Source organism: Oncorhynchus keta, chromosome 18 (genome assembly GCF_023373465.1).
Source record: "Oncorhynchus keta strain PuntledgeMale-10-30-2019 chromosome 18, Oket_V2, whole genome shotgun sequence".
Lineage (NCBI taxonomy): Eukaryota > Metazoa > Chordata > Actinopteri > Salmoniformes > Salmonidae > Oncorhynchus > Oncorhynchus keta.
This window is the reverse complement of record NC_068438.1, coordinates 7,239,886-7,253,523: the sequence shown is the minus strand read 5'-3', so window position 1 is coordinate 7,253,523 and position 13,638 is coordinate 7,239,886. Positions and strand designations below refer to the sequence as shown.

At 44.5% G+C, this 13,638-nt stretch overlaps 1 protein-coding gene across 2 annotated transcripts in view; it reads left to right on the top strand.

Annotated features, from left to right (window-relative positions):
• Positions 1 to 13,595, top strand: part of LOC118397157 (sodium channel subunit beta-4) — a 28,492-nt gene extending 14,897 nt beyond the window's left edge. The window contains exons 2-6 of one of the 2 annotated variants that reach the window (XM_035791653.2): positions 5,958 to 6,121; positions 6,334 to 6,553; positions 7,214 to 7,343; positions 7,567 to 7,633; positions 8,046 to 13,595. In XM_035791653.2, the coding sequence (XP_035647546.1) occupies positions 5,958 to 6,121; positions 6,334 to 6,553; positions 7,214 to 7,343; positions 7,567 to 7,615 (563 nt within the window). In that variant the 3' untranslated portion in view covers positions 7,616 to 7,633; positions 8,046 to 13,595. The remainder of the gene's footprint in view (positions 1 to 5,957; positions 6,122 to 6,333; positions 6,554 to 7,213; positions 7,344 to 7,566; positions 7,634 to 8,045) is intronic. The other variant, XM_035791652.2, reaches the window with a different exon arrangement.
• Positions 13,596 to 13,638: the final 43 nt, after the last annotated feature.

Genomic DNA, 13,638 nt, shown 5'->3' with positions numbered 1-13,638 from the left:
ATATTTGCCAGGCAGCAGGCAGGTAGTTGAGACTGGTGAGCAGAAAAGTGGTTCTTTAAAATCAAAACCACTGAGAGATTAGTCCTGTCCTGCCCTCCAGGGACCCACAGCACACGCACACACACGTGACTGACCGGCCGTGCTGTCCCCAACCTAGCTAGCCCAGCACTGCTGGCATCACACAGCTTATAGCTGCCTCAGAGCCCTTGAGGGCCACCATCAACAACACCACAATACCACTATGAATTGTGTAAAGATGAGGAGTAGATGAGCAGGGAGTATGGGACAAAGAGGAGGGAAATAGAGATCCAGTAAGAGAGAGAGGGAGAGAGAGCGAGAGAGAAGGAGGCAGAGAGAGAAACAGAATATATTGAGCCGCTGCAGCATTACTCTGCTGCATTACAGTGAGAGAGAGAGAGAAAGGGAGGGAGGGAGGGATATATTGCGATGCTGACCAGGGAAGTGTGCGTGCATGCAAGTGTTTGTGTGTACCGTATGTCTATGCATGTGCATCCCTAGAAATAGGTAAGGGAGATTACCAGGGAAGGCAAACGTGAAGTAGTACAAAACCGTCCGGTTTCCTCTCAGGTACCCCTCGCTCATTCTCCCTCTGCTTCCATTAGTCAGTTCCCTCTGCTGAAGTGTGATTGATGCTAGCCTCTGTCATTCTCAACCTCTGTCATTCTTAGCCACAGCGGCCCAGTAAAAAGAACAATCTGCCAAGATGTGACAGTGGATTGGATGGGTATAAAAAAAATTGCCAATAGCTCCAACTAGCCCTCTAGGTGGAATTCACACTATATTGATTACACAATGCGGATGACAGGGTTAGAGTTCAGATGCAATTTAAATAGAGTCTAGAGACTAGGTGTTAGGGGCTAGGGGGTTAGGAGCTAGGGGTAGATTTCAGATGGGATATTCATAAAGTATGATCTAATGTGGTAATTGCCTCAGTTAATCGGTGCAATTAATGATCTGTTGAATTGTTAATTGTTTTTCTTAGCAAGTTGCTTTAAAATAGCTGTTCAATCACAGCCAAGGACAACTATTTTAATAAAACAACCTTTTTCAGTCAATATGTTGTCTTAATGTTGGCTTAATTACAGACAGAAATACTCCTCGGTTTCATCAGCTGTCTGTGTGGCTGGTCTCAAATGATCCCACAGGTGAAGAAGCCGGAGGTAAAGGTCCTGGGCTCGTGTGGATTCACGTGCTCTGCGGTTGTGAGGCCGGTTGGACATACTGCCAAATTCTCTAAAATGATGTTGGAGGTGGCTTATGGTAGAGAAACATGAAATTATCTAAACAACAGCTCTGGTGGACGTTCCTGCAGTCAGAATGCCAATTGCAAAACTGCACATTTTAGAGTGGCCTTTTATTGTCCCCAGCACAAGGTGCACCTGTGTAATGATCATGCTGTTTAATCAGCTTCTTGATATGCCACACCTGTCAGGTGGATGGATTATCTTGGCAAATGAGAAATGCTCACTAACAGGGATGTAAACAAATTTCTGCACAAACTTTAAGAGAAATACGCTTTCTGTGCGTATGGAATATTTCTGGGATATTTCATTTTAGCTTATGAAACATGGGATCCAACACTTTACATGTTGCATATATCTTTTTGTTCCGTATAGAAAATGGAAATAGATCAATGCCACTAACAAGTTGAATGCATTTTCTACAAATACAAACACACCCATCCACCACTACAGCCATCATCCTTTGACACAAGCACAACCATTCACCACTGCAGCCACCATCCTTCGACACACAAACCCCCCTCCCAGCTTCCCATCATGAAGACATCTTATTTTTGTGCATCATCATCACCTCTCTGTGGATCACAGAGCCGTGACACCCGCTGAAATGTGAACACTCTTATCGTAATAGGCATCACTAACGATGAATTGTTCCATAATGGCACACATCCACCGGTCAGAGTGAAAATGAGCCAATCAAAAGCTTCGGCTATATACAGCACCATTGACCTTGGAGCTGAAGGAGAGGCTTCATCTCAGCATAGGAAAGGAAAACTAGAGCCTTGGTGGGACTGGGCTAGTTTTGGCTGGACTAGGTGGGACTGTGCTAAGTGGGGCTGGGCTAGGTGGGACTGGGCTGGGCTGGCTCCAGATGGAACCTGTGCATTGGACATACCTCCAACCCCACCATAACTGCAGCCTTAAAGGACACCTTTATAATAGACTGGTGGGTTGTCCACCAACATAAAAATAAAAATAAACATGTTGCAAAAAAAAACAGACATGGTTAGCTTACAATCAAATGATTATTGACAACATAAACTCTTTTTCCCTCTGCATACATTCATTTTGCCCAATAAATAACTTCTTTGTCTTTCAAATACATTGTCATCAGCTGTTGTGTGGTTGCGGCCAGTAGTTGAGGTCAGGAGTTATGGTCGGTCGTTGTGTTATCAGTAATTGTGCACAGTAGTTGTGGTCAGTAGCTGTGTGGTTGTGGTCAGTGATTGTGGTCAGTAGTTTTGGTCAGGAGTTGTAGTCAGTAGTTGTGTGGTTCAGTAGCTGTAGTTGTGCTCAGTAGTGGCTAGTAGTTGTGGTCAGTAGTTTTAGTCAGTGGTTATGGTCAGTGGTGGTCAGTAGTTATGGTCAGTAGTTATGTGATTGTGGTCAGGAGTTGTGGTCAGGAATTATGGTCAGTATTTGAGGTTAGTAGTTGTGGTCAGTAGTTACGGTCTGTAGTTGTGGTCAGTTAGTTGTATTCAGTAGTTATGGTCAGTAGTGGCCAGTAGTTGTGGTCAGTAGTTGTGTGGATATGGTCAGTTGTTGTGTGGTTGTGGTCAGTAGTTGTGGTCAATAGTTGTGTGGTTGTGGTCAGTGTCTAAACTGCAGTTGTTACGTGTGAAAATGTAACGCGCGATGAGAAGTGACCGGGTGAAATATGAAGTGAGTGAACTGGCAACAGCTTCGCTCTATCCAATCAGAGCAGAAGGATCAACGTACAGCCCACCATTATCTTTACAGAGAGGCAAACTAGCCAGGTATTTATAGCACGGTGCACGATCCTGAGAATGAGGACGAAGCTAGTGAGCATTAGAGATCTTCACTGTATCATTGCAGGTCGCCCAGACCAGGGAAGCATTAGAAATCTTAACGCAAGCTGTTCGGTCCAAAACAGATTCACAAATCATGGGAATTTGTCTTGCTATGAAGATGTTGTCTCCCTCCGAGGCTCATGTTGCTAGGCAACAGTTGCCTTAGCAGGCCTGCTCCCTCCATGGCTAAAGCCAGTGTGAGAAACATGCTAGCAAACATTTGTGCTATGAAACTAAATGAATACTGCACTCTGACCCACACAACTTCGTTGCTAGATTCATAATAGTGTTGTTAGTCAAAGACAGGAAAGTTAATTTCAAAATGTGATGTAGTTGTATTGATATTTACAGCTGTTGTTGGTAAGTAATGAATCTGCTAGCTTCGGACATTACTGCATCTTTAATAAAAGCAGTCGATGGGTTACTAACTAAAAGAGCTCTACCCATTGATTGGTAGAAGCTATTCCTGTTCTGCTTTCAGATTTCAAAATCAGAGAGGTAGAGGAAGATTTAATATGCTCTAAGTTTTGTCTGACTTGTTGGTGGAGTGGTCAAAACGGTAGTTGTTTGGAAAAAGTTGGGGAAAATGTATGAATGCAGTTACTAAAACAGCTGTATCGATAGATTGGTGACAGATCATTATGTTCCAATTATAGATTTGAAAAGCAATTGTTGTCTTGGCAAAGTGGCCGACGTAGCTGATTTGTGTCAAAAATTTCACTATAAACTGGATGGTTCGAGTCCTGAATATTGATTGGCTGACAGCCATGGTATATCAGACCGTATACCACGGGTATGACGAAACATGTATTTCTACTGTTCTAATAATAGCAATAAGGCATCTCGGGGGTTTGTGGGTATATGGTCAATATACCACGGCTAAGGGCTATATCCAGGTGCTCCGTGTTGCGTCGTGCTTAAGAACAGCTCTTAGTTGTGGTATATTGGCCATACCACACCCCCTCGTAATTGTTGCATTTACAGTGAATGGAACGTTGAAAGTGATGATGTCACAATGAGGCCTTTAGAATGGTGAGGAAATCCTTTGAAAGTGGATGGAGGACAAAAGAAAAGACAAAAAGTTTTGTAGCTTAAAAACTATCAAATATATCGTAACGTTTTATACAAGCAACTCAGTCCAGACCAGTCTGCACGTTTTGAAGTTTGAATGACATTTCTAGATTAAATGGTGTAAGAGGAATAGCGTGCTAATGAAAAAATATAATGAGAAGAAAGTATGCTCATGATTTAGAGTGGGGACTCTTGCTTTGCATGCCCCATTAGCTAGCTAAAACAATCCATCTGCATTCATGATTCTAGTCGTTGTTGCTAGCTATCTGACAGAGTAACAACAATTACAGAGCCTTTTTCATTTTTGTCGTGGCGTTGCCAACCCACTAGCCTGGGTGCAAGTCTGTTTCTGCTAACATTCCACTCCTTGCACTCCGTCTCATGTGCCATGTGTGGAGTGGAATGTTAGCAGAAAAAGACTGGTACCCAGGCTACCAACCCAGCCTTCTATTGGCAATTAGAAGCTTAGAAGCTGAGCTGGGGTAATTGGCTGATGGGATTGCTTGGTTCTCCTGATCTGATCTATTGCCATGTTGAGCAAGGCTGGTGTGACTGCAGTACTATAGTCTTCAGTCATTTACCGTCCAAACAACACACTCACGCGCACCAGGGTTGTTTACAGGCCCATACACTCAGAACACACACCACACACTCACTATCTCTTTCCCAGAATGAAATATTGAGATGGGACGAGAGGATTTAAAAATAGCCCCTGTGCAGTCCTCTCAGCGCTGACGCCAAGCCGCGTGGTGAGAATACCACCGCCCGCCGTGCTGCAGCGTACTGCACTGCATGGCCCACAGGACCAGACAGAAAACAACCCGGCCTTGTCTCTTTTTCCTCCTCCACTTTCCTATCGCTCTCTTTCTCTCCCTCTCTCTCTGTCCCTCCTCCTTCTACCCGCCCACACACCCATCCGTCCATTATTTCTCTCATTTTGCTTTCCCACTCTTTCACTCGCTCTCCCTTGAAAACGTACTTGAATAGGCTACTTGATTTGGATGCAGTAGAATAGAAAGGACTCCGATATTTTGGAGGCGATGCTGTGATTAGGGAGGCATGTTGACTCGTGATGGACACACACTCAAACACACGAGGGCTATATTGGCCAGGCAGGTCACCCGTTACACAAATCAGTATTGGACGTCCGTCCATGTCTGAGGACATTGGGCGACGACGTGGAAACCGGCCGCTAGGGGCAACAGTGAGCGCTGAGGGTTTTGATTTGATTTGATTTGCTGCTAGGGGATAGCAGTTGGGCGTAAGCATCTGCCTCAGATTCCACGTTGCAAGTTGAAATTCGGCAATAGAAAGTTGTTTTTTTGATTTTTGTTTTAAGCTTCATACCGAACCTTAACCCTTACCTTAACCATTCAGAGTTAATGCCTTTACTTAACCTGAAATACTTTGATATTTGACGTTTGCAACAACTTTGAATTTTGAGAAACATCGATGAACATCTAATTCTGACATGAGACTGTGAGAGCTAGTTGAGGTGTGTATGTAAGTACACACCTGTGTATATTGTGCCCCAGTGTCAGTTGGGTAAGTGATAATACTAACAGCCATCTAACAGCCAGGCCACTGTAAAAATAGCTGGACATAAGAGAGGAACGGTCATGTAGGCTACTGCTGTTGGTGAAAAACAAATGATGCCCTCATTCTTTCTCTTCCTTGTTCTCTCTTTCTCTCTCTGTCGAGCATTTCAATTTCTGTCTTCCAGTGTGCCAAATCATTGAATCCCAAATTGTTTATTTACAAATCTAATCATATTCTCTCTCTCTCTCCTTCCCTCCCTCCTCGTCCCTTCCAGGGGTATGGTGTGCTTCAGCGCTGGAGGTGTCAGTGGGGAAGGTGCCCTTCATGGAAGCGATGAACGGCAGCACGGTGCTGTTACCCTGCATCTACTCCAGCTGCATCGGCATCAAGAACCTCTACTTCAACTGGCACTACAACGACAACGGCACCATGGCGAAGGCACGACACCGACTGACACGGTCATCTCCCTCACTAACACCCCCTCAATGAGCAACGTGACATCCCACTCCTGTCTCAACATCTCTCCCCCTCGCCCCTGTTCTCCACCTCATTCCTCCTCTCTCTCGCTTCCTCCTGTTCTCCCTATCCCTCTTCCACTCCCTCCTCTTCTCCCTCTCCTTCCTCTCCCCCCCCTCCCTATTCCTCTCCAGCTGTGTGAGGCGGTGATCCCTATAGAAGGTGTGGAACCACGGGTGCAGGTGTACCAGGAGCGGATAGAGTTTGTGGGCAGCAGCAAGCACAACAACATCTCCATCCTGCTGTTCAACGTGACCTTCGAGGACGAGGGAGAGTACACCTGTTTCGCCCGGAACCCCAAGGAGAAGAACCGCAACCATAGCGCCGTCTTCACCCTGTTCGTGGTGGATGAACGTAAGACACGGCACAGTCCCTGACTGCATACGACGTACCCATTGACGACCTTTCCCTACTTTAGGTTTTAGGACACCCGGTCAACAGTCTTTTTGATGTCTTCTAGTGGAAGTAGGGGCACATATCGGCTTCATTGGTCATGTGTCCAAGTTCCACATTGTGTAATGGCTCAAGAATACTCAGACATCCGTTCCATGGTCAAGTGTCACGTTGCAGCACGATCTATTTATTGTCCAACCGAATGTGTTGCTTGTGGTGTGTACCCAGTATGCACTAGAATGAATTCCTTGGAGGTAAAAGCTACATGGAAATGTATCCTATCTCCTCATGAGCGGATCACTCGATCTCCCAGTGCTGTGGTTGTGAGACTGATCCACACCTCCTCTGTTCTTCCCCCCCTTCTCTCTCATCGTCGCCTGGTAAAAGACGTGTGCCCGTTTGGTTTTCTTGAATGTTTTACAGGTACACCAGCTCTTTGATGCATGATGTCAAAGATGTGCATCAAATGACCTCTTCATATTCTCCTAGATAGAACGTACACCTGACTATCATTATAGGGAAACAGCTGAATACTCATCTTATTGAACCCTCTCTTCCTCTCACCATCCCATTCCTCCCTCCCTTCCACCCTCTCTCTTGTTATCCACCTGCTCTCCCCAGTGAAAGTGGTTGACAATACCGTAACCACCATCATCGTGTCTGTCGTTGGCGGAGTCATCGGGTTGATCATTGTTGTCATGGTGACAAAGACTGTGGTGCTCCTCATCCTGAAAAAGTCTGCAGAGAAGAAGTAAGTGATTCAAAGCTCAGGTGTATAAGAGATGGCAGAGTATGCAGTTAGTATGTATTATATGAGTATGTGCGGCTGCAGCCTGGGAGCAGCGCAGGAGCAGCCACAGAGTGGCACCCATTGAGCTGTTTGGGAGTTAAGTGCCTTACTCAAGGGCATCTGAGATATTAATGCCAGCAACCCTCTGGTTGCCAGCTCACCCCCTTCACATTTTTCCCGTCAGCGCTGGGATTCGAACCGACAGCTCTTCGGCTACCGCCTCCCCCCTTTGAAACTGTCATGGAACATTGGTATGCATGCCTTTATCAACATTTCTTTACTTGCCTTTAGTTCTTCACACTGACTCTGACCTTCTCTCTTTTCCTGTCTCTCTCTATTTGTGATGTGCACCTCTGCATCATCTCTCTCTCTTTCTGTGTCTCTCTCTCTCTCTGTGTCTCTCTCTCTCTCTGTGTCTCTCTCTGTGTGTCTCTCTCTCTCTCTGTCTCTCTCTGTCTCTCTCTCTCTGTCTGTCTGTCTCTCTCTCTCTCTCTTTCTCTCTGTCTCTCTCTGTCTCTCCCTCTCTCTTTCTCCCTCTCCCTCTCTCTATCTCTTTCTCTCTATCTCTTCCTCTTTCTCTTTCTCTTTCTCTTTCTCTTTCTCTTTCTCTTTCTCTTTCTCTTTGTCTTCCTCTTCCTCTTCCTCTTCCTCTTCCTATCACAGTAAAGAGTGCCTTGTGAGCTCAGGACAGGACAACACAGAAAATGGACTCAGCGCAGCCAAAGCGGACAACAAAGCCACACCAAAGGCATGAAACATGTGCACCTATGTATATGTACATATATGTCTGTACATGTATATATGTACACATGAAAATATAGGCATAGAAAGAAAGCTATTATCAATGAACTGTTTTATCTTTATCTAATGACAAAAGTATAACATAAACCTATGTGAAATAGTATGTCAAATGTATATTTTAAATTGTGCTAGAGATTTTGGGGAACATGATAACTAATCAGGGCTGGATAAGACACTCCAATGACACACCCTAAAGATTGTGTATCCGATTCAGAGTTTATTGAGGTATTTATCTGAATCGCGTGAAAGCCTACTTTCCGAACATTTCTGGAATCAACATCAATGTCTCACCAGTTACTCATTCATGTACACTATACTATGTAAAAACATCTGGTTGACGTTTATTGGGATGAATCTTGTCCTGGGGGCAGAGCTGAGCGGTTTCCGCTAGATTTAAGATTAGGGTTAGGCATAAGGTTAACAGTGTGGTTAAGGTTAGGGTTAAGGTTACGGTTTAAAACAGAGGAGGCTGCCGGGTGGAGCTAGAGGAGGATGGACTCATTGTAATGCCTGGAATGGAATGGAGTCAAACGTGGTTTCCATATGTTTAATGTGTTTGACACCTTTCCATCATTCCATTCCAGTCATTACAATGAGCCTGTCCTCCTATAGCTCCTCCCACCAGCCTCCTCTGGTTTATAATCAGATTTTTACTTTGTGGCTAAACCAGCTAGTGACCACCCTGCAGAGCTGCCTCCAGGACAAGATTCGTCCCAATAAACACACACAGTAACTCACACACTGCCAAGTTCTCCGAACTGCCATATTGTATACTCTACGACAGCACAATATATTCTGACCATCTCTGCAGCTCTTTTGATTACGAGACATATTTATTTAAGCCTACTGCCCGATAGAGATTCTTTGTACTCTCTGTGCACCTTGTACAGGGGGCAAACAGCTTCCCTCCTTTAACCATAGTGAACCTTCACAGTCCATTTTTGACAGAAAGGCAATGCCTTGAAAGCTGATCCGGAACTAATTCCAAACAGTATCAATTGTGTCTATTCAATAGGATATACAGTAACCAAAAGATCTTCACCACTATGATGAACGACTGCTACGGTTATTACTAAGGTCAAGACTCTTCATTAGATCTGCATACAGAGTACAAATACTGTCCTTTGGACGGCAACGCAGTGGGCTGGGTTATGAGCACAATGTCACTGCGGAGGAAAGGAATGTGATAAAGCAGAAGAGGAAGAAGGGAGTCATTGGAGTGTATATTAGATCCAGGCCGGAACTGGTTTGATTCATTTTTGCATTAGATGAAACACAGGTGCCTGTACTCACTTCCTGCTCCCTTCGCTTTTAGGGAGCCTTAAAACCGCCATGAAAAACACACATAAAAAAAAAGATTTAAAAAACACAGAAAATATCAAAAAAGATCCAGACCTAAAGTAAAAGACAATTCCCGCGTAACCCATTTCCCTGTAGAAATGAATGAACATTTATGATGCTGCTTCTAACAAATAACCAATGCATTTTTCTTAGCATGTGAATGTTGTTTATATATATGCGACACGTCCATACCACAGGAAAGACTGCTCTCTAGTGTTCTGTCATCACCTGGCCTGCATGCATAGTGGATCTGCAGGCTACTTGCAGTTTCTTCACATCCACTTCATTCGATGCAAACCCCCATAGCACTAACATGTTAATGTGGCGACTAGCCTATAACAGGATAATGCCCTCCATCTTCAATACTGCAAAACATTGCACCATTGACTCGGATGCCAACTACCAAGCTGGCTCATCATCGCTACCCCCTTGACCTTGTGTAGCCTACACTGTCCCGTATTCAAATCAATTGCCATATGAACCAAATGGCCCACTACTGGTATGCATGAGTTTGAGCTGCAGAATGTAGCTACTACAAAGGTTCGTTGTTCGTAATCAAGGCGTTCCTTTATGACTCCGGCCCCTCAAGACTGAATGTCATATTGCCTCGATGGGAAACGTGCCATTCTCAAAGCGAGCATCTCAAACCAGGCCACAAGCCATAACTCATCTATTTACATGTATTTATCTCATTTTCAACCTGTTTCTAAAGCAAATGGGTTACTTGAAGTGATGACCACACCTTATACGTTTAGGTGTGTGTAAAGCATCATTGTAGTTGCAGAGCTAAGACCCATACATGAATGTCCACTTCGTAGGTTTTACTCATCTGAGATGGAAATGTAGTAGGCCCCTCCATCTCCGTCTCCTCGTCCTGAGACAGTAAAATGTACAGGGCTTCAGGGAGAGAGTGGTGCTGTAGACTTAGGAAGGGTGTTAATAGGAACCGTACTCGTGTAGAGTATCCTTATGAACATCCAGACTGTGGTTGATATGAGGAGTAGAGAGCGATGTGCTTGTAGACTTTGCCCCGGTTGATTATATATTTTTTTATTTATTTTATTTTACCTTTATTTAACCAGGCAAGTCAGTTAAGAACAAATTCTTATTTTCAATGACGGCCTAGGAACAGTGGGTTAACTGCCTGTTCAGGGGCAGAACAACAGATTTGTATCCGTATTGTGTGTGGCGATAGATAGATAACAAGTTAGATCTGGACAAGTAGTCTGTCTGTCTAGGGATAATCCCTTCTAGACCAACCTCCTTCTATTCCCTCACCATGTTGAGATTAGCATCTTTGGAAAGGTCTCCCTCATCACTTGACCTGCAGTACCTTTTTTTTATTACCAGGGGCCCCGGTGACATGGAGAGCCAGGGAATGCTTTTAGACCGAGCGCTGCCATACCCACATCCATCCCATGGTTGTGATTTGAATCCTATAGGGTCATTTAGTGGATGTAGTCGTGGCACTGGACTTACGTTTGCCATGTAATGTCTTAGCTTTAGAGAGCATAAGGTGACACACATGATATTGTGGCATCGTTCCAGCAGGTTCTTGCAGAATCACCTTTACCGTCACTGCCGTTTCTGTATTCTACTCATACATGACCTGTGTTTAACGGAAGCAATACGACTGGCAACTTTCATGTGCTGTTGTGGTGGTAAAACAGGTGCAATAGCCAACCCATGAAACTAGATACTGGGTACGGAGGTGTGCTACCTGCTTTATGCACTGATGTCCCATCTGTTTGCATTGATGTGGTCCATGGTGGCACTCCTGTCCATTGTATTACCCCGTTGAAAACCAGTGACACACACACACACACACACACACACACACACACACACACACACACACACACACACACACACACACACACACACACACACTCTCTCTCTATTGGTTCCATGTAGTCAGTGAACCGTTACTCCTTTGACATTGGGGAAAAGCACACAAAGCCTGCCTCTGGGAGAAAAGCAATACTATTCAGTTGATCCTTGTCTGTCAGTGTATAATCAAGCCCTCCGTTGAGGTATTCGGAAGGATCATGTCGATGAAGAAAATGATTCATAAGGCTAGTTATTGTATCCGTATCTTGTTGTTTGCAGATTCATTGTCCCTTCTGTAACTTTAATCAGATCTGACAATGTACAAAAAAATACCATTAGTATTTATTGCGTGTTAAAGTACAGAGTTGTCCTTCACTGTTCACTCCTTCAGTATCTCTAGGAGAACAGTATCTGTTCAAGCCCTTCAGTATGAACAGTTCCACAAGCTCTGAGCTCAACTAGCCAAGTCTGAACTAAGATCAACCAGCCCTGAGCTCTACTACCCATGTCTGAACTAAGATCAACCAGCCCTGAGCTCGACTACCCATGTCTGAGCTGAGATCCACAAGCTCTGAGTTCAACTGGCCATGTCTGAGCTGAGATCCACAAGCTCTGAGCCTGCTTGTGCACGTCTGAGCTGCGGGGTGCAGCAGTGAGCATGCCCAGTGTAGTGATCCTCTAGAGGCAGTCGCATAGCCGCAGTGATGCATTGTGGGCCACATGTTATGATGGACTAAAAGCTGCAATCAGCTCAAGCCTGCGTCGCCGCGGCAGATCCACACGACTCACCCTGTGAACCAACGTCTCAGGCAACACAGACTAACAGCATGGCTGGTAGTATTACTAGGCACCATTTGATACAATCTTATCACACTTGCAGAACCATGAAATGAAACAAATGTCATGTGTCTGTTGGTTTTGATACCTTGTGCACATTATGACAGTACACAGAAATACAGCAAGCCTTCAATGATGATTCACTATTTTACGACTACAGCAAAAACCCAGAAAATGATACAGAGCTATATCACACGTTCAGTGTTATCAAAATACTTATCTAGCATGGGAAATCCAATCAACGCTAATACATGCCATGAATTCTCTGCAGCTCAAATAAGAATACTCCAATTTGCTAATAATGCATTGTACATTGCCACAAGGTATATGTGTTCACTATAAAGATCTACAATGAAAGTCGGGACACAAATATAAATATATCCAGTCCTAACATTGTCTGCTTCTTATATAATACATGTATTAATCATCTGATTTGATACTAATATGGGTTTCCTGGGGCCCACTGCCAGAGCGACTCCTACTCACACTGCCAAGCCAAGAGTTTGTGAAGTCTGCTCTCTGCTTCCCACATTCCAGTGCAGAGAACACCTCCTGCTCCAACCTGCAGTATACTGTACAGTACAAGTCCTCTGGCCAAACTGCGTTTTAAAACTCCTTTTCTAAGTTTTAGCCCACCAAGGCCAAGCAAACAAATAAGCAAAATAAAGTTGTATCTATTTTCATCCTTATCACAATGGGTGTGCATTTGTAGCCAACTGAAGCTACCCACAGCACAGTCTAATCTATAGTCAAATAGATAGGAATTTACTCTGAGCTCATAAGGTAGCCAGGTAGCCTGTTAGGATCCCTACACACACACACAGGTTTACACATTTTTCACCCATGATCCTCTACTCCACGGAGCTGTTCAGGGTTCTGAGGGGCTGTTTTCGCTCCCTCACTGGCCTCAACCACAGGGTGACTGTCTGTGGGTAGCAGTCCCTAGACGGCCAGGCTCGAATGGACTCAAGTCGCAGTATCATCCTGATGTCGAAGTACAGCGCATTTGCTCTTTGTTATTGGGGTTTAACGAGTGCTGTACTTCCACAATGTCTTGCTAAATTGTAACGACCACTGTCAAGCCCAAGCTGAGCATGAGGGCTAATGTGGCTCGTGCAGAGGAAAACAGCTCGCCCTCTCACCCACCAAAACACACACCCGCTTACTGTGAGGCAGTCACTGACTGACCTGACTCAACCCCCTCAGTCTCAAAGAGGTGATGCTTCCTTTAAGAACTATAAAGTAAATGTGCAACACACCCCTCCTTCTCCTGTTTCTGTAATAGTGTCTAACGTTCTCCCCTCTCATTAACTATGCACCCCAATTGTTTTTTTTTCCCTCTGGAATTGTAGAGAAGAAAAAAAAAGTATATATATACAGGAAATAAAGGTTTGCATAAAAGGAGTCACTGTTGTGGATGTGTCCGTCTGTTGCTGTGTGAGCCTGT